Genomic DNA, 26,284 nt, shown 5'->3' on the forward strand with positions numbered 1-26,284 from the left:
GCTCATTGTTGACCCACTTATGGATTACTGGTCCAATCACTTTGGCATATTAAACACCCACAAGCGATACACTTTGCTCAAAAACCTTAAGAGAAAAACAAAGATTTGAAGTCCAGGGGGAGACGTGCAGTTTCTCGTTCAAAAACAGAAGCTGACTTCGTCTTCAAAAATAAAAACAAACATCTTCTTTCTATTGACATCAGGGGCTGGCTCTTTGAGCCGACTCGTTCTCCGGCGACACATCTCCAGCGCATGCGCAGAGTGATGAGAATTCGCTGGTATCAATCGGACAGAAATCCTCATGACGCGGTAGCAGGCAGCAGACAGCTGGAGAAGAGCTCAGGTAAGGTGGGCGGGGAAGGATGGGGGGGGGGGGGACATCGAATAGCACCCTTTGAAACTGTCTTATTTATAAATTATCTTCAGGGTGAGCTCAGATTGACCTGTCTTACATCTCCTCCTCCATGTTGTCGGGGCACGGGACGGGTTTTGCAATAACATCGCTTTTTAGGAAATGCATCCACTGTCAGCGCCATTTACTGTAACCTACTTCCTGAATGCATTGTGCCCAAAAACAATGTAATGTCGTCGTAGAGAATAAAAACACCTCTCATGCACCGTTATGGTATTACATCACAGCTTCTGCATCACTGCATGTGTCAGTGTCAACACACACACACACGGGGAGGAGGAGGAGGAGGAGGAGGAGGAGTGGCTGTGTGCAGACCATCAGGAACATAACAACGCCAGACTCCGACACGTGATGACGGAAATATGAAGCAGTGTTTGGTACCTGTGCATGATTTTACATGACAGTAAATACGGCGGCCTTCTGTGCACCCTGCTGCTGCACTTACAGCCTGAATGAGGAGCTGAAAACTGCAACTGCAAGGGGCTGTAAACAGAGCAATGTGTTTTTGTGATGAGGAGGAATAACGTATGCTTTCATTTCATCCTCCTTTGAGTTGTCTTGGAAACAGCAACCAAATGCACCACCAGCATCCTTTATGAACAGTAGCATGCTGTTGGAATGGATGATAATGAGGCTGGATTCATCTGTAAGGAGGCATCCAGAACAAAAACAAAAACAAAAACAAGTAGCTGCTCAGCTCAATCATCAAACCAGAAGAACCTTTTTTACTAAAAAAGTACACGACTTAATTCATCATCGATGGGACAATAAAAACAGTAAACAAATCTCATTCTCAGTTTCAACAAACTCAAACAACAAACACACTAAACCTGACGCTCTCTCAAGCTAAAGGTAATGCTCCTGAGCACAACATGGACAGCTGTTCTTTTTTTTTTACATACTTTTATTGCAATACATTAACGTTTCCAATCATTGTACTTACACATATTTGCAACATTTGTTCATATTTTTAACACCCAGTGGTGAAAAGGAAACAATACATAGAAATATATATACACAGTATGCAGACTCTAAATGTATATAACAGAGGCAGCATCCAGAGCGAGCTTTGTGCCTCCTTTTTACAAGCATATAGAGTCAGGTGAAGCATACTGTTAAAGAAATTAAAAAAAAAGAAGTAGAAAAGGATTAAATGAGAAAAAAAACCAAAAAAAAAACAGCTGTTCTTGAGAGTTCTAATCAGCATCAAAACCATCCTAAATATCGTCATCATTATCATCATCCATTCTAAAATTAAGTGTGAGGGTATTCTTGAAAGAGCTGGGTCTTTAGCTTTTCCTTAAAGGTGCAGAGGGACTCAAATGGAGTTTGGAAGTTCATTCCACCACCAGGGGGCGACAGAGGAGAAGAGTCTAGTTAAGAGACTTAGGACGATGTTGTGAAGGTTGGATCAGACGCCTTTCTTTGGCAGGGCGTAGCGGCCTGGATTAGAGTCTTTACAGACAAACAGATTTCACCTCGTTAAGATATATTTTGAGTGAGTCTCTGATCCGACATCTTCATGTGTCTATTCCAAAGTCGAAGCCTTTCACATTGATGTCTGATGTGATGCAGAAAGATCGACAAACAGCTCGATACTCAGACGATCGAACGTTTCTGCAGACGTCACATTATCTCTGTAACTTGATTTCATCCAGTCAGAAGTATATAAACCACTAAGTGTTTGATTGAATGCTCGTCAACTATACGATCTAATCACTCATCAAAAATCCTCTTGAGTCATGTAACAGTTGTGTATTTGTATTTGCTCTGCATGTGTATTCACTGGTGTGTGGGTGCCCGTCTTCCTCTGCCCCGGCAGTTTTCGAGGTAAAAAATGGCGGTGGAGAAGCGCCTGGCATTCTCTATTGTGCAGTTCCTCCGAGATCAAACACACTGCGGCGCTTTGAATTCTGATGAGCAGGAGAGCCTCGAAGGTAGGCCGACTCACATGTGCGCTTACATTTTAGAAATTCTGCTTTAAAAATCACAAGACATACCAGTATCCAGAACATTTCATGTCTTCAGATCAACATCCTGCAAGAGGAATGAGGGTACATCGTGCAGAATGTGTTTTTATTAAACATGAGACGGTAAATATTTCTCATCCAGGTTGTGACTCTGCTCTCACATGTGTAATCTATCCACTACTTTATGATTCTGTTTGCTACAGTTGCCATACAGTGTCTGGAGACCACCTTTAAGATCAGCTCCAGCGACTGCCATCTTGCGGTGCCACAGCCTCTGACGGAGATATTCCTCAACTCGCTGCTCAAGGTGGGTGCTGCACCATCCAACGGGGACCAGCGCTTAAACCGTCTGAAAACTCTGATATTGATCAGGTGCTATTGAAGAGTGTTTAAATCTAGATGAATGCATTATCCGCAGACGATGCTATAAAACGATCTCTCAGCACATTTGGATGATGGCTGTGATCCAGTGAGGAGAGATTAAATCCCTCCTACATGACTTTAGTCACAACTTTTCTCGTTCATACAGTCGTGTTTCATTCACCTCAAGTTGACTTGGAGGTTCTCTTTGTTCTCTTTGTTCTCTTTGTTTTCTTTGCTCGTTCTCAGAATGACAACCTCACACTACCAGAGAGCTCTCCGTCTCCAGAAGACATTGAGCAAGCGGAGCAGCTGAAGAATGAAGGTAATGTTCAAACTCTGATCCCTCAGCAGCTCCTCCTCGGAGGTAAGAGACTTATGAACTTTACTGTCACTCATCAGGACATGAGGTGGTGGTGTAGGCAAGACCAGACTAATAGAGACCGAGACAAGACATTTAGGGATCTAGACCGAGACAAGACCAAGACCAGGGTGCTCCGAGACCAAGTCAAGACCAAGACCAAGGCGAGACCGAGACAAGACCAAGACATTTAGGGATCTAGACCGAGTCAGGACCAAGACCAGGGTGCTCCGAGACCAAGTCAAGACCAAGACCAAGACATTTAGGGATCTAGACCAAGTCAAGACCTAGACCAAGACCAGGGGCAAGGCGAGACAGAGACAAGACCAAGACCAAGACCAAGACATTTAGGGACCGAGACAAGACCAAGACCAAGACATTTAGGGATCGAGACCGAGACAAGACCAAGACCAAGACCAAGACCAAGACCAGGGGCAAGGCGAGACCGAGACAAGACCAAGACCAAGACATTTAGGGATCTAGACCGAGTCAAGACCTAGACAAGGCAGGGCGAGACTGAGACAAGACCAAGACCAAGACAAAGGCAGGGCGAGACCTAGACCAGAACCAACAATGAAAAATCATCATGTTGTGTTTAGGGGGCGTGTCACTCACTTGTGGACAAAACCAGCGGATAAAAAACAAACTACAAATGAATTAAAGTTATTTGTTTGTCTGAGACCGAGTGGAAATGCTTTTGATTCTGATTCTTAAAGTAATACCTTAAACCTTCAAAATAAAAGCTCATCCTAAGTTAAGGCCCGGTCTCCTTTCACCATCCCGGTGCAGCTTCATGCTTCGACAAATAAAATCAGGTGTCGACTTGAGGCCCCGATGTATTTAGTGTTGATTAGTTAGAGGATTCAAAAATAGGAGAAAAAGCAGAAAAACATAACAAATACCTCAACATCCATCAATGACAGACGTGAAGATGCAGGTATGTGTACCAGTCGTGCATCAGGTCTTAAATATCAAATAACTTTATGCACAGTCAAATATTCTTACTGGTGTTCATTTACAGTTTTATAGTCCTTTCCATCTTTGCTGTGCCCGAGTTTTGTTTTGTCTCTTTTTGACTTCTGTCCTGAATAAAGGATCATTTCAGTTTTTACAGTAATGACTCAAACTGTTATACTCAGTTTTCCTCTTACTTGGTGATGCAGTGTGAGATATACCTGTAGGTAAAACTTCAGATTTCACAGTTAATTATAAATATGATGAGAAGCCCCCCGAGCTGCATTAAAGAGGAAACATGTTGGAGCTCTGCAGCCTCCTCCTCCTGCAGGATGACTTATTAATAGCTGTGTTTGCGGGCACCTGGCTTAAGTACAGCATTGATCTCTGAGGGTTTCAAGGAAGAACATTAAAGTCTGTAATGTCTGAAGTGAGAGCAGACGACTGCCACATTCATCTTTTGGTTTTTACCCTCGTCTTAAAACGATTTAGAAAAATGTGAGAGAGACGACACATGACGACAAATCATGACAGATTTAACACATCAGTTTTTATAGTGTGTGGAGAGCGACGAGACGACTGAGCTCATTACACACTAACAGATTCATTCACAAACAACCAGAGTCTCCACTCTCAAAACTTGTAATCCCACGCGATTTCAGAGTAAACAAACATGGCGGTCAAGCTAAATGTGGCTAGCTGTTAGCTGCTACATCCTTTACGGAGTCATTTTGAGTAAAACTCCTTTTTTTTCTTCTCCACTTGTAGGGAACAATCACATGAAGGAGGAGAACTACAGATGTGCGGTGGAGTGCTACACGAAGGCCATCGATCTGGACCTGAGGAACGCCGTGTACTACTGCAACAGGTGTTTACAACCGCAGCGCTACTTTACCCGTTGAACCCGTGTTCTTCTTTCACCCTCGTACCTCCGGTGTGGTTTTTTAGATTCTTACAAAGCAGCAGCACACAGTAGATGTGCAGGTCTAGATCGTAGACTGTGTATTAAGATGGACGGAGAAACAGTAAATCTGGAAGGGAAGCAAAAAGATATAGAGCGCCCCCTGCTGGCTGACTGACTGACTGAGGTCACAAACTCCGCCTCCTCCATTCTAACAGATGGGACAAACTATCACGTTAAAAATACACGTCCCATCTTTTTTCTAGATTTATTTTTGGGCTTTTTGGGCCTTTCAGAGATAGGACGGTGGATAAGGTAGGAAATCAGGGAGAGAGAGAGAGTGAGGGGAAAGTCGTGCGGGATTGGAGCCACATGTCGGATTCGAACCTGGGCCGCCCGCTCGGAGGACTATAGCCTCCGTACATGGGAGCGCCCCAAAAATGCACGTTCAATTAAATGTGTGTGAAAGCAGGAATCTGTTGAGATAATTCCTTTCATGCTGATTTACGTCCCAGTGCAAATTCTTTTGGAGTTGTTTTATTTAAATTAGTTATTTGATGCAACAACAAAAAAAACGCCCTGTCCGAGAGCGAGAATGAATGCGTCTGCTTCTAGCGACACATGAATCCGTTCTGCTGTGGACTTTACCGACATGGAGGATCACTGACGTTTGATTGGCAAGTTAAATGTTTTGCATCGTTAAGTGGAATGGGTGGGTCGTCAATTCCAAAATTGTGGGGGGGTATCTTGGCTTCACTTTTGTACAACAGAAAGAAACGTAGGCATGTTGTCCATTTTGAGTACACAGTTCATGGTATAGATCTGTTAAATAATCAGTGATGTCATCATGTTTGATTTGGACGAGTAATTGAGTCATGTACGAGAGAATAAAGTATCAGAAGGCAATAAAACGAGCGTCCGGTGTGACACTTTGCAGAGCCGCCGCTCACAGCAAACTGGGAAATTACACAGAAGCGACCGGCGACTGCGAGAGAGCGATTGGGATCGACCCGTCCTACAGCAAAGCGTACGGGAGGATGGGGTGAGTTTAAAAACCCTCTACCCTCTGCTCTCTCGTTCTTCAAACTTCAGTCAAATGAAAAATGACGCCTGGCTCTTTTTTTTTTCATTTTTGCGTCTCCAGCTTGGCTCTGACCGCCATGAGCAAGTATCCAGAGGCGATTACCTTCTTCAAGAAGGCGTTGGTGTTAGACCCCGAGAACGACACCTACAAGTCCAACCTGAAGATCGCCGAGCAGAAGCAGAAAGAAGCGACCAGCCCCGTACGTAAAAAAAAAACAAAAAACAAGCTTATCTTTGTTACACATCACAGCTCAGATATTCTACAATCTACAATTCACTTAGCAGATGCTTTTATCCAAAGCACAACATTGAGGGCAGTTCTTGAGAGCTCTAATCAGTATAGAAACCATCTTATAAGTCGTCGTTATCAAACAAAAACCATCGTCATTACCATCATCATCATCAATAATATGGAGACCATCATCATTAAGTTAGTAGGTATTCATGAAAGAGCTGGGTCTTTAGCTTTTTCTTAAAGGTGCAGAGCGACTCTGTATGTAACACAGCTGTGGTTATGGAGACTTTTTTCTTCTTGTGATTGTGCGCCACAGATCGCTGCTGGACTGGGATTCGACATGGCGAGTTTAATCAACAACCCGGCCTTCATCAGCATGGTAACGGCTGCAGACTCTCCATTTGGTGTCTTATGCTTGTTTCGTCTCTGGCAAAGGTTAGAGCAGATACTAATTAGTCCGGTGAGTGACAGTGAGGGCCGTTAATCAGCGGGCGTTATCGTCGAGCGGGGAGAGAGGGGGGGCTCTTCTCGGACTTGTTAAACGATGACACATGGGAACGTCTGCCGAGAACGCCTCTACAAGCATGCCTGACTTTCATTACAGCAACAATGTCAAAATACAGCTAAATCAGACAGCTGTGTGTGTGTGTGTGTGTGTGTGTGTGTGTGTGTGTGTGTGTGTGTGTGTGTGTGTGTGTGTGCACTAACTGTCCCATGTAGGTGGGAATAAGTCATCATTTTGTTTTTCTGTTTACAGGCTGCGAGTGTGATGCAGAACCAACAAGTACAGCAGCTGTGAGTGTCAGTGTGAGCTCTTTGTATTTTAAGGTTTTTGTCTGTTTTTTGAAACGTGCCTCGCCTCACTGTCGCCGTGTGTCACTGTGCCGTGTCAGCATGTCGGGGATGATGTCAAACGCAGTCGGGGGTCCGGCGGCAGGAGTGGGAGGACTGTCGGACATCTCCAGCCTGATTGAAGCGTAAGTTCACTTCAAAGGTGTTTTTATATGAGATGATTTATTCATGCTCTGAATCAGTAGCAGCTGGTGCATTTCCTCACAGATGGGACCGGGATGAACGTCTTAGGGCATTAGCTTGATGCTAACACATAATGGGAATTGCCATTGAGAGGCTAACAGAATTAGTTTTGTGATCCATCTGTCCGTTTTCTTTTTCCGCTTATCCGAGGGTCGAGTCGCATTGTCAACAGGGGCAGTAAGTCGAGTAACGTTTTCCAGCTCCTCCTGGGGGATTCTAAGGCGTTTCCAGGCCAGATGAGATATACAGTATAATCCATCTAGAGAGCTCTAGGTCTACCCCGGGTTCCCTGAAAGACCTCCAAAGGGAGGCGTCCAAGAGACTTCCTAATGAGGTGCCCAAACCACCTCAACTAGCTCCTTTTGTTGTGAAGACGTAGCGGCTCTACTCCGAGCTCCTCCAGAATGTCTGAGCAGACTTAAAGCTGCTCTAAAGGTTTCACAGTCTGACGACATGAAGGGTGAACATGAGGAGAAGATGGGATCTTTGATGCTAAGGTTGCTAACTTGCTAGCTAGCTTTGTATTTACTGTACACACAAGGTCAGTCTTCATGTTTAAAGGCTTTATATGCGATTTTTTGATCCAGCAGATGTCGCCCTTGAGCACCAGCATGAAACCAAAACAACTTGTGCTGCATTGTTGTGTTAGCATGCTAATGCTAGCGATCTTTATTCTGCTCGTATCTTCACACTGCATGTAAATTTACCTGAAATGAGCGTGATCTAGAAACACAGTTAAGCAGTGAGTACAGTATGTTATTCTTCTTTTCTCTAGTCCCTCAATTAAACAACTTTTATACACGAGGGGAGGAGTCAGCCGGCCGTTCCGGCGATGTAAACAAAGTGAAGATAGGACTCTGAAAACTCTGAAAACATCACAGACAGTGGGACTCGGGTGTTACACTCATTGTAGACAGTCATGACTCACAGAGTTATTTTCAGAGGATATACTTGATTTATATATTTAAGTGTGAAAAATCACAAATAAAGACTTTAAGGAAAAGCAATAAAGGAAATAATATGTTTTAACGCTGCCATGTTGCAAAGTGGAGCTACTGTTTTTCCGTCGTCCACTGTGACACAAGGATGTTCCTGCTTCAATAAGGTGTAGGTGGAAACAGGCGGGGACTGTTTGTGCAATTTCCATCCACCATGAAGAGACATTTTTACACCCAGACAGACAAGTGCAGAAACAATCTTTTTGTCCTTTGTGATTTAGTCTCTTCTCTACACGGGGGTAAAGTTGGGGGAATACTTCATATTTTTTCTCTTCATTAAAAAGTGTTTTTTCTTTGGCTTCTGTCTGATGTAGAAAGTAATGGAGCAGGTAAACGTCTCTTTCAGGGGACAACAGTTCGCCCAGCAGATCCAGCAGCAGAACCCCGAGCTGATCGAGCAGCTGAGGAACCACATCCGGAGCCGCTCGTTCAGCGGCAGCGCCGAGGAGCACTCATGATCCACACAGGTCATTTTTATACTCAAAGCCCAATCGTTCATTCAAACTGCAACATGTTAGTGTAACTAACAGACACTATTTTCATTTTCAGTCTCACTTTTTTTTTTTTTTTCTAAGAAAGGGCAAACCAATACGGCGCGATTACAATCTCCAATACACCCATTTCTGAATCCACCGGCATAGCTGGACTGAAGAGACAAAGGATGGGGGTTGAAGGCACTTTACAGCGACTTGGCGGCGAGGGCGGCGAGGGGCCTGGAGAACCGGACCCACGACATGAAGCATCCCCACACATCTAGAGCAGAACCACGTTTTTAAAAACACACGTTCAATATCAAGAGCCAAGAAGTCGAGAACCCATCTGACCGCGAGACGCTTTCCCATCCGTGTTTTTTAGCTCAGCGTTTAAAAAGTGGCTTCATGTTAGGAGGACCCATCTGCGTCGTCATGGTGATTTGGGGAGGAATGTACTTTTACAGCATTGCAGGGAACATTTCAGCTTTTCCATCAAACATCAGGTCGACCTCGTTTATATGGCATCTGTTACTTTTGTAGCTCTTAACTCACTCGTCTCGTCTGAGGGACAAAAAAAAAAAAAATCATTACACAAGTAGGACTCACTTCACAGCTTTTTAACGACCACGACGACCGTTTGACTAGAGACAACAGTGGAATTGTTTAGCAGTGTTTTGCAGCCTGCATCATGTTGTTATTGCACTTTAGTAAAAAAAAAAGGAATAAATGTCCCCCCCCCTTTAAGAATATTTATTGTTCAGTAAGCGGTAACAAAGTGTTCAGATTGTTTCTTTTGCATGCTCTTAAATCTGGTATTTGAGATCAGACGCTTTATGAAACTTAATAGGTATGCTAACGCGGCACAATGTTTGATCTAAAAACATGTGAATAAACATCTTGAAATTAAGAACTAATGAAAAGTATTCTTGTGTTTTTTCATTTGTGACATCATGGTGTGAAATAAATTAAATTAAATTAAATGAATTTAAGATCTGTGACGTCCCAGCCGACCTGATCAGAACTTTTTTGATCACATTTTTATTATCAGAGGAGATAAAGTCGTTTTTGTTGAAGCGGAAAAAAACCTCTTTATTCCCTTTTGATATTTGGGGGGTGTCAGATGGCCTAGTGGTTACAGTATGTCGTCCAGCGCATGTACAGAGGCGCTGTAATCGTTGACACAGCATCAGCTGTGGGTTGGAATCCGACCTCTGACCTTTGCTGCATGTCATCCCCCCTCTCTCCTCCTCACGTTCCCTGTCTCTCTTCAGCTCTCCTTAACAATTAAGGCAAAAAGGCCAAAAAAATCTAACAAAATAAAATATTAGGCACAGAGTTTAGAATCATTTGATCCAAGAAATTTTTATTTTACTGAAAAAAGTAAACGTGGATTTTGGGTAGATTTCAGAAACAAATAGCAAGGGATTTTAAACTTGCAGAAAACTCTGCGTCATGTGTGAACACAAACAGCTGAATGTTTCTCTCTTCACCCGGAGTTTCTCCTGCAGCCTCCTCGTATTTATTCTGCAGAGAGTCAGAGTGATCTGATGTGAGACCGCAGCAGGATATCATCAGGAGAATTCACCTGGAGCCAGTGGGAGGGGGTGGGATAATCGAGGGGGGACAGGATGAAAGTCGAGGGGGGACAGGATGATGATGATCGAGGGGGGACAGGATGATGGGACTCCTAATTTATGAAAAAAGTCACAAAGGATCTTGATAGTTGATTACTATTTGTATAAACCATTAAAAAAAAAACATGAAACGGAAATCAAAGATAACAGAGTTTATTAACATTTATGCACATTTACATCATTTCTTTTCAAAACAAAGTGATTTATATTATTCACAGTTCATTTTTAAAATACAGTTTATTCCCGCGCAGGCTGCAAAAAGAGAGTGAAGCGTCGGCGTCTTGTGCAGAATCTCACTGTTGGTCCGTTTCATGTTTAAAATATTAAGGTGGATAAAACGTCTAGCACTCGTTGCTGGTGAACGGGCAGACCACACACACTTGTGCGATGTCGTCGTACTCGTACGTCCTCTTCAAGAAGGTGTCTGTGAGTCTGAGTCCAGAGATACTCTGAGAGGAAAGAGAGAGGAAGAGGAGATAAATGAGAGAGAAACGCTCAGTTACACAAAAGAGGAGTTCTGTTAGCTCGTACCTGGAGACCCTGCACAGACGAGAGGAGAGTGAGGGGCAGCGAGAGGAAGGCTGCAGGGCTCACTTTCCCCAGCTGTCGCCCTGAAACACCACACCAGTGTATCGACCGGGTGTTACACATCTCCAGCACCAGGTCCATCGTCCTCTCGCTGCAGAACAAAGATTAAAATATTTAAAAAATCAATTGTATGTTAATTATGTAGCAGCAGGATTTCTAAACCGACCTGCAGTTGGTGATTTTACAGATGATTTCAAACGGCTCCTCGAGGTTAACAGTGTCAGGGATCATCTCCAGCGACAACCTGATGTCTCCGTACCCCGGAGCCTGCAGGACATTCAACCACAGATTAACCACAAAGCTGAGTTTCCACCTCACAGCAACTTTTAGTCCCAGAGCGTCTCTTAATGTACATTCAATAAAATAATTAGAAAACCACCCTTTCCTTTTCCTAACCTTCTGGTTTTTCCCAACCGCATGATCCCACCCTCCGTCCCGCCCAAACAGGCTGTTGAATGAACGTAACGATGGCCTTCATCTTGTCCTTCAGGGAGCCTGTTCAGCATGGTGCTAAAAAGCTGAAGGTCTTAAGAATTAAGTTCTGTTTCTCCTTTTAAGTCAAAAAGAAGCTCGTACACTCCACCTTTTTACCTCTCCTTGATTATGGCGATGCATTGTTCATGACCACATCAGCTCAGAGTCTTCATATGCAGTACATGGTGCATCATGGTGCACAGAGATTTGTTACAAACTTTGGATTAGGGTTAGTGTTATCCCAATCACCACATACTCCATGCGCACCACGCACTGCTCCGTTTCAAATATGCTGTGAGTCTATTTTTGACGAAGCTCACTGCAAGTTTGCGTCAAGCTGGACAGAATATAACGACCCGGACAGGAAGTCAGACAAGGAAACGCACACAGCATCCGGTAAATTTCAAAATAAAACACAATATACAAAATTGCGAAAAAAACAACTGAGTGCATATGGGGAAAAACAGGTGTGAACGCCCGTGGCTGCGTGCGCATACAGGGCGACCAAATGAAATAGAGCTCATAACGTTGCTTTGTTCCTAAACGAGGAGGAGGGAAAATGTCATAAAAAGTGAAGGTAAAGCCTCCTACTTGATTTGATTGGCGGCTTTGGCCAAAAGTGACACTGACAAGCGCTGTTACTCCTCGTCTTCAGCTTAACAGTTGAAAATGTTTGAAACTTTATGGAAGCCCAAAAACTGCAAGAGAGCGTGAAGAGCGCCCGGCAAGCGCTGCACCTAAAAGGAAAAGAATGGTTTTGCTGGTGACGCTCTTCTAGCAACACGTCTGTGTGTGATCCTCGTTCTTCATATTCTGAAGTCAAATTAATAAATTCTTATTCTGAAAGTCTGAAATCAAATCTAGATTGATCAAATGTTAGATGAGAATATGATAACCGCTTCATAACATGTCTTCAGAATTGAATACATTAGGTGACGTCAACAGACACTACGTCCATGTTTCATACAGTCTATGCCGAGGACCCTGCAGTGGAAACGCCCGAGTACCTCCCTGGATAAAGTTCCTCAGAACCGAGCTGTAGACACATTTAAAGAAACAGCATCTTCATACCATTCGTTGCAGCTGACTGGTCTGCAGCCGCCCTCGCTCCCCGAGGTTGGTCTTCCATACGATGTCCAGCTTTCCGATCACCGTCACCCCCTTGATGACGCCGGCTTTCTCTGCGTACTCCGGCTTCGGCTTCAGGCAGTACAGGTACTGTCTCGTGTCCATGGGCTGCAGGTACGACATCTTCCCGAACGTGGACTCTCTGACGGTGAAAACATTCAAACGTATTTTTTATTTCTTTTCCTATTTGATTTATTTTGTTCTGTATAAATTTACAAAAATGTGAAAAGAGGAATCACTCTATTGTCTAACCACAAATGAACGATATGAACAAATTTCTGTGAATGTGTGATTCTAAATAAATAAATAAAAAGAAAACGTTCAAACGGTCAGAAAGGAATATAAACATGCCAGCTGAAGTGTTCATACCCTTGTTCTCCACACGCGACGGTGTTGAGCTCTGTGACGTTGTACATCAGGGACGGCTCCAGAGAAACCTTCTCCATGAACATCGGGGAGGTCGTGATGTTCTGGATCTGAGCCTCCAAGAACACTTCGTCCGTCTGGAGTCAGGAAACAACAAGTCAAACTAATGTTTGGTGTCTCACGGTGAAGCACATGAGCAAAGACTCCAAGGCGAACTGAGCAACAGATCAGATGTTTTATTAGATATTTAGAGGAGTTAGGTTGAGTGCAACAATCCTACTCCCTTAAAGAACAGGCTCACATGTAAACCCAGGTTTCCTTAATCTCATGCCCACATGTACATTACACCCCATGTTTATTTGTTATGAAGAAATACCTCATGTGAATGTATATCAGTGTAAGAGAAGGGGAACAAACTCCTCAACTGCAGAAGTTCAAGTCTCATCAGTTTCCACTGCAGGAACTTAAAGCAGGAACCTTTAGAGGAACCCAGTTAGTTTCCACATATTCTGTTAAATCCACTTTCTAACATTAACGTGTCCCTAGTCCGTCTACAAACCCCCAATGATGAGAAAAGTCCATCCTCTCCGTCTTTTACTGCTCTAATTTTCAAAAAAATTGTGCTCAAAAAGGCCGTTTGGAGATTTTCCCTTCATGACATCACAAAGGGCAGTAGCCCCTCCCCCAGGTGGGTGACACTCCCACAGCTAGGTGTTTGTTCTGCCCTCTGAGTCTGCCTTCTCACCGTAAACAATAGGGCATGGAGCGAGAAAGCCCGAGTACACCCAAAAGCCCTTCCAGAGAGGGGGGTGTGGTCAGACACAGCTCATTTACATATTTAAAGGTACAGACACAGAAACAGCCTGTTCTGAGCAGGGCTGAAATAGAGGGGTTTATAGACATGATCAAATACAGGATCAGAGTGGATTTAGAACAAGAAACTTCACACACATGTTTTGAGGAGCTCTGAGACTTATTTAAACTGAAGAAGAGGAGGAGAATATGTGACCTTTAACCTAATGAATGCCTTCCTGCCATAAAGAGCGCTAGGTGTTTTGTCCCCCATCACTTCGGTTTAAAACACAACAGGAGGCGATCATTAAAGGCCCCTATAGTGGGGATACTGTCAATGTACATGAGGGCATGTTAGTGCTTATGTGAGGCCGACTTGAAGAAACGTGAGCCTGTCCTTTAAGTTACTCTTCAGGTGACTGTAGTTATGTGGTGACATTTATTAACCAGACTGAGAGGACGGACATTAAACTTACTGAACTGGAGGACGTTTGCTCAGTGAACCTTAGACCACACAGTTAGTAGAAGTGCTGACCAGCAGAGTGTGCAGTAGAAGTTGCACAAAGACTGATTTTTAACCAGTTCATTCAAGTCATCCAGGTGTTCTTATTACATAATATATCAACTAGTGATGGATTTTATCTGTTGGTTGAGGTACAGAGCGATGAGACGGCTGCTCCTTAGCGAGGTGGTTTTACTTTAAGATTATGCCTTTTGAGCTAAACAGACCGATCCTGGAAGTAAAATCCTGTTAATTTTCTCCATAGTGGATTTGATTATTAGTCATGATGTCGTAACCATCACAGGTAGACCGACCACGAGCTACATCGAGTGTGAAGCGATGGTTTAATGCTCCTGGAGGAGACACAAGTTCGTCTGATATCTACCTCGTTTAAGATAGTATATTTAGATAGTTTATTTTCAATCTCGGGGTAAAGAACTACACTACCCACAATCCCCTGTCAGCTGCTACCACTCAAGTGAAAAAGTTACATTAAAAAAACAAAAAGACTATTTATCATTTAAACAATACTTATCATCGATGTACAGCTCGTGTTGTGGTACAGGAAACCAGTCTTTGTCTGAAGACCGGTCTCGAGTCCATTTTATGACGGTCTGGGTCTCGGAATTGAAAGCATTTTGACTCAGTCTTGTCTCTTGGTCTTGGTATTGTCTCTGTCTGGGTCTTGCCATGCCTTGGTCTTGGTCTTGTCTCTGTCTGGTCCTGCCTTGGTCTTGGTCTTGGTCTTGTCTCGGTATCGCCCTGCCTTGGTCTTGGTCTTGGTCTTGTCTTGGTCTTGACTTGGTCTCACCCTCCCTTGGTCTTGTCTTGGTCTCGCCCTGCCTTGGTCTTGGTCTTGACTTGGTCTCGCCCTGTCTTGGTCTTGGTCTTGACTCGGTCTCGCCCTGCCTTGGTCTTGGTCTTGACTTGGTCTCGCCCTGTCTTGGTCTTGACTAGGTCTCGCCCTGCCGTGGTCTTGGTCTTGTCTCAGTCTCGCCCTCCCTTGGTCTTGGTCTTGTCTTGATCTCGCCCTGCCTTGGTCTTGACTTGGGCTCGCCCTGCCTTGGTCTTGGTCTTGACTTGGTCTCGCCGTGCCTTGGTCTTGGTCTCGCCGTGCTTTGGTCTTGGTCTTGTCTTGATCTCGCCCTGCCTTGGTCTTGGTCTTGACTTGGTCTCGCCGTGCCTTGGTCTTGGTCTCGCCGTGCTTTGGTCTTGGTCTTGTCTTGGCCTCCCCCTGCCTTGGTCTTGGTTTGGCCTCCCCCTGCCTTGGTCTTGGTCTTGTCTCTGTCTCGCCCTGCCTTGGTCTTGGTCTTGACTCGGTCTCATCCTGCCTTGGTCTTGGTCTTGTCTCGGTATCGGCCTGCCTTGGTCTTGGTCTTGACTTGGTCTCGCCCTCCCTTGGTCTTGGTCTTGACTCTGACTCGATCCCTAAATGTCTTGGTCTTGTCTCGGTCTCGGAGCACTCTGGTCTCGGGTATGGCTTGGTCTCGGATAGTGTGGTTTTGCCTACAACACTATTTACAGATATTTGGATTCGACTTTCTGACTTGGTTATTCGGAACATAACTGATATTTTAATTGGTATTGCACGCCATGACTTGATAGTTTCTGTTGGATTATTGTTTTTGTTTGTTGGCAACTAGTTGATACTCTGGAAAAGCAACTTTTAGTGCAACCTCTACCACACAGTAAGACACAACGAGAGAGAAGCAGAGATTAGTTCATGCCCGCCATTCATCAGAGTCAGAACGGACCAGGAACCAATCTGAGAGTTTGAATCATCCATGTTAATGTGAAATCAGAAAGCTCAGCATCTCGGGTCCATGCAAAGCCATTCCAAACATGACCTGAAACCTCACCCCCCCCCATCATCATCATCAAGATCTGTTTCATTAACCCTTTAAGACCCGCTGGTAGAACGATTGGAATAAGAGAATAACATCTCATAATCACAGACAGTAACTCCTTAATGGGGACGTCTAATTCAAGCCCAGCCCGGTCAGCAGTGATTGGACTGCAGTTATTTAAGTTCATGTTTTGGTTGCTGCTGGCTCAACGAATCAACTGGAGCAGCTCCAAAATGTTTGTACCTTTAAGTCGGTTAGGCCGGCTACACACCAGACAATTTTAAAGCTGGATTTTGGGCCGGATTTGCCCCCCACCTCAACCCCAACGATCAGGGTTTGTGGGTTGGTCCTGATTTGAGGCATGCCGATTATTTGTCCAATTAAACCTGGTGACAGTACGATTATTTTACTGACACCAGATCGAGTCGGAGCCTCCCCGAGCTTGAATCGTAAACACCAAAGATGTTCGATATTTACGATTCCAGATGGGGCCGCCACTGATGGAACACCAGCAATAGCCAATGAGAGAGAGCAGACCGGATGTTGCTCACAAACATGGCAGCGGAGGGACATACACACAACCGAGGAGTTTTGAAAAAGAAAGAGCAGCTGGTGTTGCCATGGCAACAACACAATCGTCTTTGTAAAGTCTCATGCAGCTGACGACGTGGACTGTCCTCCATGTTTGTTTTTCTTCTGAAGTCACGTTTGATCAAGCGAGTTTCTGGGAGATATCGAGTCTGTGAAATCGTGACTACAGACGGCAGGTGTGTGGTTTCACGGTCTGGCCGAATCGTCCACTGCAGTGGTACTCAACTGGTGGGTTGGGACCCAAAAGTGGGTCGAGGAGCCGTTTTAAGTGGGTCAAAATGTTTATGGAGAGCTTTTTAAAACATGCTGGTTTTATTCTGCATTTTTTGCTCTATCATGTTTTGTACAGTCGTGGTCAAAACCTCCACTTTTGGGTCCCAAATTTATCATTAAGGAGTTGGTGGTGGGTCCTGAGGCTAGACCAGTTGAGAACCACTGGTCAATCAGTGGAAACGATCCTCGTGTCTGTGGTCTCCAACGTTTCTAAAATCGGTTAAGATTTGAAATTAGTCGAGTGTGTAGCCAGCCTTAACCCTCAAAGTCTGTAAAAACAGGGCCGCAGTTTAAGATGAATCTGCCTGTTTCATCAGACAGTTAAAGTTGACAAAGCCATACGATCATTCAGACGGTGAAAGTTAAATTCTCTGGAGCACCAAACTTCACGCCTGCAGTGTTACGTAATCGGTTTCATCTCCACAAATAGAAAAATCAGAACAATCACGTTGTGAACTCCTCATTTCCCCCTCATGATAAATCAGTTCATTCCCAACCCACCGAAATTTGACACCGCAAACTTCAATTTCCAAAAGTCAAAGCCCTGTGTAGGATGAGTTTGCAAGAAAAGCATGAGCGTCCAAAGAAAGGCGCAAAAAGAACAGAAAATGGAAAGTCAATGTAAAGGGCTAACAAACGTTAAAATAAATATAAACAAGTCACTTATTAATCCGTAACTATCGAGGAGGTGTTCAAACTGTACATCACTTTCCATTCTTCTACTTTTGCACCTTTCTGTTGGCCCCAGAAAGACAAAAAATAAAAAAGAATCTGCTGCACCAAAAAAAAAGGATTAAGAGAAGCTAATGTTCAGCGATGAGAACAGAAGGACAATTACCACAGAACTGAGGTCACTCTAATGGAGAAAATAAAAAAATACAGACAGAATAAAACACAAATGAAGTTACATGCCAAACACGATGACAATGAATATTTGCACAAACAGACATAATGTCAAAAAAAAAACTACCGAGAGAAAAGCTTGTCGTCTCAATGAGGAAAACACTTGAGCTCCAGTTTTTTTTTTAAAACTCTGCAGGATGTTTTCCTGTTTTAAACCCTGGCCTACTTGATTTAGTCTGGACTCTAAAAGACCTACAGGTGCTCAAAAAACTCTGTGTGGTCTTTGCTCCAGGAGCTTTCTTCAGCCCCAATAGTGGCTTTAATTTATGTGATGTAATCTTTCAGGGTAAAGTGTATCCTTCCAAGTCCCTGTTTTTGCAACCTACAGGCTCAGATTACTTTTTCAAACTCTTTTTCTAAATGTTGCAAGAAAGAAAAGCTTCAGAGGTGAACCTTTCCGTATGGACATGAGGCCTTTTTTTAACAATCAGGAATAGCAATAACAAACTCTTAAAAGTCAGCATGACTCCTTTGAAAGAAACAGGCCCGGGTTTAAAAAAAAGAACACCTGAACTCTCCTTTAAATGGACATTTCTGGAGGTGCAAGAGTTTTCCTTGAGACATGTCTTTTACTAACTGCGCCTATTAGCATCTTCAAATGTTCCTATGAAATGAAATATGACATGGAGCATGTTACGTATGCTACAGTGAGAGCTTGCCTGTCATACAATACAGTTCTTCTATTTGCAGAATGATGTGGAGTGACACATGAGTGCACAGACTCACTCTGTATGTTGACAGTTATGCAGCTGGTGTTTCGAGGGTGTTTGAGAGCAGCTCACTTACCTCGGCATTGTAGAACTTTGTCTTCACATCCAGTGGCTTCAACACCTGATTCAAAATAGATTGAAAACTGAACGCTAAAGGTTTCTCACACTGCAGCTCCATCTCCGCAGAAGAAGTAATATTTCTCATGCAAAAAAAATGTCTAAATCAGTCTGGAAATCTTCGGCTGTGAGGAGGATTACACAGGTCTTGCTAAAGGGGAAGGGAATAGGATTACAAGCGGTGCACAAACTGAGGAGCAAAGGCCGCGGGGCACCACCTCCACGGTCAGGACGCTAATTGCTTTAGCTCTGTTGAAGACCTGTGACATTTCTCAGGTCTCCTCCAAGCTAAGGCCAACAGTTTACCACCGTCATCTAATGAGAAAAGTCAAATATAACTCACCTGGAATTTGAAGAACTTCCGAAAATAAAGCTTCTCCCCGTACTGAGTGGTGTAACTGACCGCACAAACTAAGCTGCAGATTGGAAAGAGAGGACAAGATGACTCGCCTGATAAGGATGTTAAATTATAAGTTTGGCGGTGCAGGGAGAGTCAAAGTCAAAGTTCATTGCTTGTCCGTTCTCTCCACTCGATACGATACATTTTGTAGAAGGAAAACTCACATGTGCGTTCCGATTTCTTTGACTTCGTGGTGAATGACGTCATCGATGCAGCACTCGGGTTTGAGTTCTGCTACTGCGGAGTTTGACGCCGACAGGTTGAGTCTCTGTGAGCTGGTCTGAAGGTCAGCCTGTAGAGAGTCAAAGAAGGGGTGCAGAGTATGTTGTGTGTCGGGACAGACTGATATGGTGATTTTAAAAGGGGTCCAACATAATCAACAATTTAACAGCAATTAAATAAAACTTCTTTCTGTGTCTTCTGCACTGATTTTGTACCATTATGACAATTTCAAAGATTCTAAGAAGGGTATTTTCTTCTGTTTTTGAAAAATGGAGAGAGGTTAGAACACAGAAAGGTTTACAGACCCATGCAGAGCTGGATAAACACTGAAGCTTCAGAGTCCACCACATGGTGACCTGCGTGAGCATGGACTCTAGAGAGGAGGGGGGGGGACAGCTCTCTATGATGTTTAGAATTTAGACCGCAGTACCCATTTTAAACACTAGATGTCAGAGTTACATATTGCTCCTTTAATAAATTAGTACTAACCCCACTCCTCCCACCAAACCCCCCATCGCAGGCCACCGCCCCGACAGGATCAACTTAGAAGTTGCCACATCTCTATAAGTGTTATAAGTGGCAGGCAAGTAAGGTCTTTTACCTGCTTTTTGTAACATAACAATGAGTAAGGTCTTTTTACCTGCTCTTTTGTAATGTTAACAGACAATGAGTAAGGTATTTTACCTGCTTCTTGTAAAGTGTCTCGAGATAACACTTGTTATGAGTTGACGCTATACAAATAAAAGTTGATTGATTGATTGATTTTCTTTTACTTATTTTTTTACCTTCACAAGAATGTCCTTCACAACTTGGCTGCTGTCGTTGTGCACACTGATGTAACTGGAGAAGGTCTCACCCAGGAAAATATTTCTGTGTAAAGAAAAAAACTGTGAAAAGTCAAAGAAACATTTGACTTTAAAAGCCACCAGACTTAAAAAACATGCAGTAACGGGACAGTGTCGCTCACACAGCGGCTGATGTCAACAGACTGTTGACTGTGTAGACTGTGACTTTTCTGCCGAGAAAAAACGCTAAGTGGGAGTAGTAGAGAGAATCACTCCCATGATTCCCCGCCAGCCTCGACGTCATCTTTTGTGACTGTATTGATTGAGAGCCCCCTGGTGGAGGAATTTACATACTGTGCCTTTAAAGCTTGCAGAAACCAATCTACAACTGGGACAGTTAAATATAAATATAAATCAATTTGTACCGATTGTTTAATAAGTCCATAAAATATGTACATGTTTACAAACAAGTCAATTCTCCTTTAAATGAACATTTCCGGTGGTTAAAGAGTTGATGTGGTGGTACTAATTTCCCCAAAAAAGTTTCTTCACAAAGTTTTGTTTACGTCACAATGAATGAGCGTTTATTACCCAAAGTTCTGCGGTAACGTGAGCATCTCTCCCAGCATTAAGGTCTCTGCTCCTTTGATGGTGGACGGGTCCTCTCTCATCAGCTGACAGAACAAATCCCCTGAAAGAACACAAGACATATTTTGGTAATAATACGAGACACATGTCACCTCTAACTCTTTATTGATTGTATCGCCTACTGCTGCGTTATTTTGTTTCTGCACTTGAGGCAGATTACGACTCATTACTGACTTTTTAACCTGTATTTACATTTCTTTCTTAAAATTTTCTTAAAGGTCACATATGATGCAAAACACACTTCACCGTGTTTCTTTAACTCTAACATATGTCTCTAATCCGTCTACAAACCCCCCAATTATGAGAAAAGTCCATCCTCTCCATCTTCTACCTGCTCCACTTTTCAGAAAATGTGTGCTCAAACAGGCTGTTTGGAGATTTTCCCTTCATGACATCACAAAGGGCAGTAGCCCCTCCCCCAGGTGGGTGACACTCCCACAGCTAGGTGTTTGTTCTGCCCTCTGAGTCTGCCTTCTCACCGTAAACAATAGGACATGGAGCGAGAAAGCACCAAGTACACCCAAGCCCTTCCAGAGAGGGGGCGTGGTCAGACACAGCTCGTTTACATATTTAAAGGTACAGACACAGAAACAGCCTGTTCTGAGCAGGGCTGAAATAGAGGGGTTTATAGACATGATCAAATACAGGATCAGAGTGGATTTAGAACAAGAAACTTCACACATGTTTTGGGGAGCTCTGAGACTTATTTACACTGAAGAAGAGGAGGAGGATATGTCACCTTTAAAGCTCCTGGGAGGAACTGTCAGGTTTGACATATTTTGGTGCCCTCTGTGGTTTAAAATAAAGCAATTGATCTCTTTGCTGATTTTTTTCCGTTACACATTGAATTCATCCTTCTTTATTTTAAATGTCTTGCATGCAGCTCACAATGAACATTTAGCATAGACATCTTTTTTAAAAGGCTGTTTTTACAGCTTGCTGTTCATCACATCTCCTGACACCAGCAGCAGTTTAAAGAAATAAAAATACCAATAAAGAACTAGTCAGGCTTGTTGCTGATGGTTTTATTTGCTTCTGTCGGTCATATAAAGGCATCAATATTAAACTCTGACTGCTTCATTACCAGCCATAAACTCCTCACAGGAGCTTTAAACATTCTTTCCTAATCGTATTCTCCAATGTAAAGCTCTTCAAATCGACTCTGTGTTCGACAAGCGCTATATCGATAAATCTGCTTCGTCTTGCCTTTGATGTTGACACTGTTCAAACAGCGTCAGGTGAAATAAAAGTGTGGGAGTATTTGTGCATGGCAGGGAGGATCAGAGAGGAACACGGGACCTTTGAAGATCAGGTTTCAAAGCTACAAAAAACACACACAAAGGTTTCAATGGGTTCAGATTTCTGTGCTTCTGTCCGACTGGTTGGCCACAAACATTCGTCTTAACAGAGTTGTCACGTTAACAGAATTATAAATATAAATCGAGGTCATCCAAATTAAGATTTTTCTGGTTTTAAAAACCAAAAAATGCAAGGAAACCTCTGCACACGGTCTAAATTGCACATTGTTTTGGTTCCGAAACGTTGGCAGTGCTTTTTTGTAATTAAGACGGCGTCACCTCTGAATGTTTGTAAAGACATCCACATTACTTTGCATGTTTATGAGATGCCAAATAACTCAAGAAACGACCTTTAAATGTGAATACCATCGCTTCTCCTCTCTGCCTCACATGGAGCAGACTCAAACAACTGTTATAAGTCCTAAAAATTCTAATTAGGGTCCGACTGATATGGGATTTTTGGGGCCGATATATCGATAATGAGGAGAGGAAAAAAACAGATTCTGATAAATCTGCCGATATCTTTTTTTTTTAGATCTATCTTCGATCTGTAGAGATAGATTTAAATAAACGCATTTATTGTGTTGATCCCTCAAATGCAGTTATCAAACACTTGTGGAAACGATATGCAACGAAGACAAAATGGCCGTTCGACTGGAAAGTAACTGAGCATCACGGCTCGACACTCTGGAGAGTGATGATGCTTGTCATCCATGTAGCGCCCTCTGCTGGTGAAAGAGAACTGCCAGTGTAATAAAATGAAACTCAAATTAAATTATGTTTGACTGGTGAATTAATCAAGTAATATCGGCGCATATCTGCGATAAATTAGCCGATACCGATAGTCACTGGATACGCTGATATCAGCTGACTGATGAATCAGTCGGGATCTAATTCTAATCCCTCTTTCTTTAATCAAAACAGTAACAACACTGAAATGGAAGTCAAGCATGAAAGCACAAACACAAATAGTCTTATGTCACTTCTGTCAAATTCCAGCAGTGCAACTTTGTACACTTTAACTTGTGACCCCACTTCACAGCTTCTCTTGTATAAATAGCGATGCTACCCTGAAAGTGTCAGCGTGATTTATGGATTATAAGGATTCGGTTACCAGCACAGTGAACACAGTTTTCTGTTGATGTATTGCCAAGGAGGGGAAAACAAACACTGGGACTCTCAGCAGGGTGGCTGGTCTAAATGTGGGAGCAGGATCTGTGACTGTTGATCCAAAATACAGATGTGCTCGAGGGCTGCTCGATTATGGGAAAACGAATTACAACCACGATTGCTTTTGATTGATATTGAGATCACGATTATTAAACACGATTACTCATTGATTTTACAACATCTGCATTGGATGCATTTAGGAAACTTCAACACTGAAAACTTTGAAAAACAAGCATAAGAGAAAATAAAAAGGTGAACACAAAGCCACAGACAAAAAACAGCAGAGGAAGAGCCATAAACTTTTATATTAAAGGATGAAGCCTGAGTGATGTCGCCCGTCTGTTCCTGCAGGGGGCGCTGGAGTCCCATCGATGGCGGTCTCCATGCTGGAAATGCTGTCTCAGTCTAACTTTCAGTCAACCTAACGACAGGCTGAGAGCTGGAGCTGAGGCGGGTTTTAAACCTCCTGACAAACCGTTACACCGCGCCCACCTGTCAATCAGGTCAGCTACACGCCTTATTGTGAATAACTCTTATCCTTCATCAAATCAAAACTGATGAGTCATCAAAACATTCACCCCCCGTACAGTGTGTGTCCATCGAGACATGAGATAATCACACCTATTTGTTTTTTGTTTTTTTTTAACCAGGCTGTTAACAAAAAAAGTTGCATGAACTTCTCAAAAAATGTAAGCAGAATATTATTAAGGAAATGTTTATGTTTTGAAGTTAATTGCAAGTTTTGTTATCAAAGAAAGGACGAAGTTTAATGATATAGAACATCAGTGAAGAAGAGCCTGAAAAGTTTAGTAAAACCTTTGATTGTGTTTCATTATTTTTGTTGTTGTTCTTGCATTTGATGATCACAAGTTGTTTTTAACAGACATAAATATTCGAAGCTTCAAAATTTGATTTATTTTAAGGCTTTCACTGAATCGCTTCATGCTTCATTAACAGTCAGAAATCAAACCACAGACACTGGATTTTTATACCGCCACATTTAGCAAACAGGGCTCAGTTGTTTGACCTCATGCCTAGAGGAAAAAAATAACCAGAACTCGAACTCCACACAGGATCACTGGAGTCTCTCCGTGTGGAGTTTGCACGCTCTCCACGTGTCTGCCTGGGTTTTTTTTTCTGACAGGTGCTCTTGGTTTCCTTCCACAGTCTTAAGAACATGCAATCTCAAAATGACTTTTCACCTGCTGTGATTTGAGTGTGACATCCTGTAATAGATCGAGTATTGAGGCTACGTCTTTGAGGTCGCAGAGCTGAACAGACTTACCTGGCAGGTCTCTGTCTTCACATGTCACCGGCAGGTTTGTGAAGAGCGTCGGCTTTGTCAACCGCATCACTAAAAAGAGAAGAGACATTAGTGAACACATTAAAGACGTCAGGATTTCAACAAACAAAGTATCGTGGAATTGCGGATATTCTAAGTTTGGGACATAAGTCCTCTATAGCAGGTCCGTAAATCTGTATAAAATAAAAAAAATAAAAAGCCAATTTCAATATAATACACATTTGACTCGTTTGAAAAGGGATAGGAAGAAGCCTAGGCTTGTCAAGTCCTACCCCCATTCTTCACCATTAACAAATGCAAAATCCAATAAAATAAACTAAACGGACAATACAAACAAAATACTCCAATCGAGCTATTAAGAAAAACAGAACAAAACAAAAACAAACAAACAACATGAACAAGCGCCATTAACAGCTGTGAGATTTACATTCTCCTTCCTCATTTCTGTACTTTTCAAAGATATATCTTTTGTACATTTTTAAAAATTGCATTATATTCATACTTTGCTGGCGGCCCGGGTTCAAATCTAACCCGGGGCTACTTTCCGACATGTCAGTTCCCACCCTCTCTCTCTAGTCCCAATTTTTTATTTTATCCGCTGTCCTTTCTCTCCATGAAAGGAGAATAAATCCAAAAAAGAAAGAAAACAAAATAAATAATCATAAATAAAATCATCATTTATAAACCACATGATGATATAACTGTAAAAACATTTTAATGGTTCAAAGTCTTCAAATAAACAAACAAATACACCAAATTAAAAGATGAATGACGTAATGTTACGATGTGTAGCTTCCTGTGTACTTAAAACACATAAAATACTACAGAAGAAGAAGAAACCTGACTTTATACTTCAATAAAAGTCACAAAATGTCATGTAAACACTTCCTCAGCTAACAAGCTAACTTAGCTAACAAGCTAACAAAGCTAACCCAGCTGACAGTTGTTAATGTTTGAATATGTTGTAAACGACGTGTTTTTAAATATCATATTTGAGGCCTAATAACGTTAAAAACTTTCACTTATTGAAGTTGTAAATGTCACAAACAGAATTTAATTGAAACATGAATTTAAAACGTATTACAGCCTTCTGTCTGAGCTAGCGCTGTTAGCAACATTAGCATGACAGCTAAGCACAAAACTGAAACGTTTAACACGAAACCGTCAACACTCAGGATTTATTTTGTGTTGTATGAATGTAAATTACCTTTTAAAGCGAGTAGGTGCTCCTGTTTCGCTTGATTTACTTCCATTTTTTGTATCTTTTCGGGTGAGGTCAGCTAATAATGCTAGCTGGTTGTTTTTGACAGGCTAACCGGAAGCGCGTTCTTCTTCGTTTTGAAATCTGGGGCGCTGTTATTACTTTGCGTACAATACTGCCCCCAAAGTCCAGAACGAGTACTACAACAACACTGCTCTGTTTCTTTCTGTCTTTCTTTCTGACTTTCTTTCTTTCTTTCTTTCTTTCTGTCTGTCTTTCTTTCTTTCTTTCTTTCTGTCTTTCTTTCTGTCTTTCTTTCTTTCTGTCTTTCTTTCTGTCTATCTTTCTTTCTGTCTTTCTTTCTGTCTTTCTTTCTGTCTTTCTTTCTTTCTGTCTTTCTTTCTGTCTTTCTTTCTTTCTTTCTTTTTGTCTTTCTTTCTTTCTTTCTGTCTTTCTTTTTGTCTTTCTTTCTGTCTTTCTGTCTTTCTTTCTTTCTTTCTTTCTGTCTTTCTGTCTTTCTGTCTTTCTTTCTTTCTGTCTTTTTTTCTGT

The 26,284-nt window shown here is 42.6% G+C and overlaps 3 protein-coding genes and 1 long non-coding RNA gene across 8 annotated transcripts in view; 1 reads left to right on the forward strand and 3 right to left on the reverse strand.

Moving 5' to 3' along the window:
* Nucleotides 1–17,809, reverse strand: part of LOC132991928 (antho-RFamide neuropeptides-like) — a 31,398-nt gene extending 13,589 nt beyond the window's left edge. Inside the window, exons 1-3 of one of the 3 annotated variants that reach the window (XM_061060925.1) lie at nucleotides 15,068–17,809; nucleotides 14,961–15,011; nucleotides 13,509–14,921 (exon numbers count right to left, since the gene is read on the reverse strand). In XM_061060925.1, coding sequence (XP_060916908.1) covers nucleotides 14,776–14,921; nucleotides 14,961–15,011; nucleotides 15,068–15,830 — 960 coding nt within the window. In that variant the 5' untranslated portion in view covers nucleotides 15,831–17,809 and the 3' untranslated portion in view covers nucleotides 13,509–14,775. Of the gene's footprint in view, nucleotides 1–13,508 lie in introns of all 3 variants that reach the window. The other 2 variants (XM_061060924.1, XM_061060926.1) reach the window with 2 other exon arrangements.
* LOC132991930 (uncharacterized) overlaps nucleotides 1–26,284 on the reverse strand; it is a 47,143-nt gene that overhangs the window by 13,589 nt on the left and 7,270 nt on the right. The window lies entirely within an intron of this gene.
* sgtb (small glutamine rich tetratricopeptide repeat co-chaperone beta) lies at nucleotides 238–9,702 on the forward strand. 2 transcript variants are annotated; one of them, XM_061060927.1, is made up of 12 exons: nucleotides 238–343; nucleotides 2,235–2,349; nucleotides 2,586–2,689; nucleotides 2,992–3,067; nucleotides 4,826–4,925; nucleotides 5,896–6,000; nucleotides 6,103–6,241; nucleotides 6,593–6,655; nucleotides 7,034–7,071; nucleotides 7,170–7,253; nucleotides 8,656–8,776; nucleotides 8,859–9,702. In XM_061060927.1, exons 2-11 carry the CDS (start codon nucleotides 2,250–2,252, stop codon nucleotides 8,765–8,767), a joined length of 921 nt encoding a protein of 306 aa, XP_060916910.1. In that variant the 5' UTR covers nucleotides 238–343; nucleotides 2,235–2,249; the 3' UTR covers nucleotides 8,768–8,776; nucleotides 8,859–9,702. The 2 variants fall into 2 exon arrangements, with proteins under 2 accessions (XP_060916910.1, XP_060916912.1); XM_061060929.1 differs by having other exon boundaries at nucleotides 8,885–9,702.
* On the reverse strand, nucleotides 10,554–25,883 carry trappc13 (trafficking protein particle complex subunit 13). Of its 2 annotated transcripts, XM_061060922.1 has the most exons (13): nucleotides 25,741–25,883; nucleotides 24,516–24,584; nucleotides 20,706–20,805; nucleotides 20,115–20,199; nucleotides 19,272–19,399; nucleotides 19,051–19,123; nucleotides 18,667–18,711; nucleotides 17,816–17,833; nucleotides 12,976–13,109; nucleotides 12,550–12,748; nucleotides 11,171–11,271; nucleotides 10,948–11,095; nucleotides 10,554–10,865 (listed from the first exon to the last, which is right to left on the reverse strand). In XM_061060922.1, the coding sequence occupies exons 1-13, from the start codon at nucleotides 25,784–25,786 to the stop codon at nucleotides 10,758–10,760; spliced, it is 1,254 nt and encodes a 417-aa protein (XP_060916905.1). In that variant the 5' UTR covers nucleotides 25,787–25,883; the 3' UTR covers nucleotides 10,554–10,757. The 2 variants fall into 2 exon arrangements, with proteins under 2 accessions (XP_060916905.1, XP_060916906.1); XM_061060923.1 differs by lacking the exon at nucleotides 17,816–17,833.

Source organism: Labrus mixtus, chromosome 17, assembly GCF_963584025.1.
Source record: "Labrus mixtus chromosome 17, fLabMix1.1, whole genome shotgun sequence".
NCBI lineage: Eukaryota > Metazoa > Chordata > Actinopteri > Labriformes > Labridae > Labrus > Labrus mixtus.

Coding starts and splice junctions, on each gene's coding strand:
- sgtb (XM_061060927.1), top strand. CDS start 2,250: ATGGCGGTGGAGAAGCGCCTGGCATTCTCTATTGTGCAGTTCCTCCGA. Junction 3,068..4,825: donor GGAGCAGCTGAAGAATGAAG/GTAATGTTCAAA, acceptor CTCCACTTGTAG/GGAACAATCACATGAAGGAG. Junction 6,001..6,102: donor AAAGCGTACGGGAGGATGGG/GTGAGTTTAAAA, acceptor TTGCGTCTCCAG/CTTGGCTCTGACCGCCATGA.
- trappc13 (XM_061060922.1), bottom strand. CDS start 25,786: ATGGAAGTAAATCAAGCGAAACAGGAGCACCTACTCGCTTTAAAAG. Junction 18,712..19,050: donor GGAAGTTCTTCAAATTCCAG/GTGAGTTATATT, acceptor ATTTTGAATCAG/GTGTTGAAGCCACTGGATGT. Junction 11,272..12,549: donor CCAGTCAGCTGCAACGAATG/GTATGAAGATGC, acceptor AATGTCCTGCAG/GCTCCGGGGTACGGAGACAT.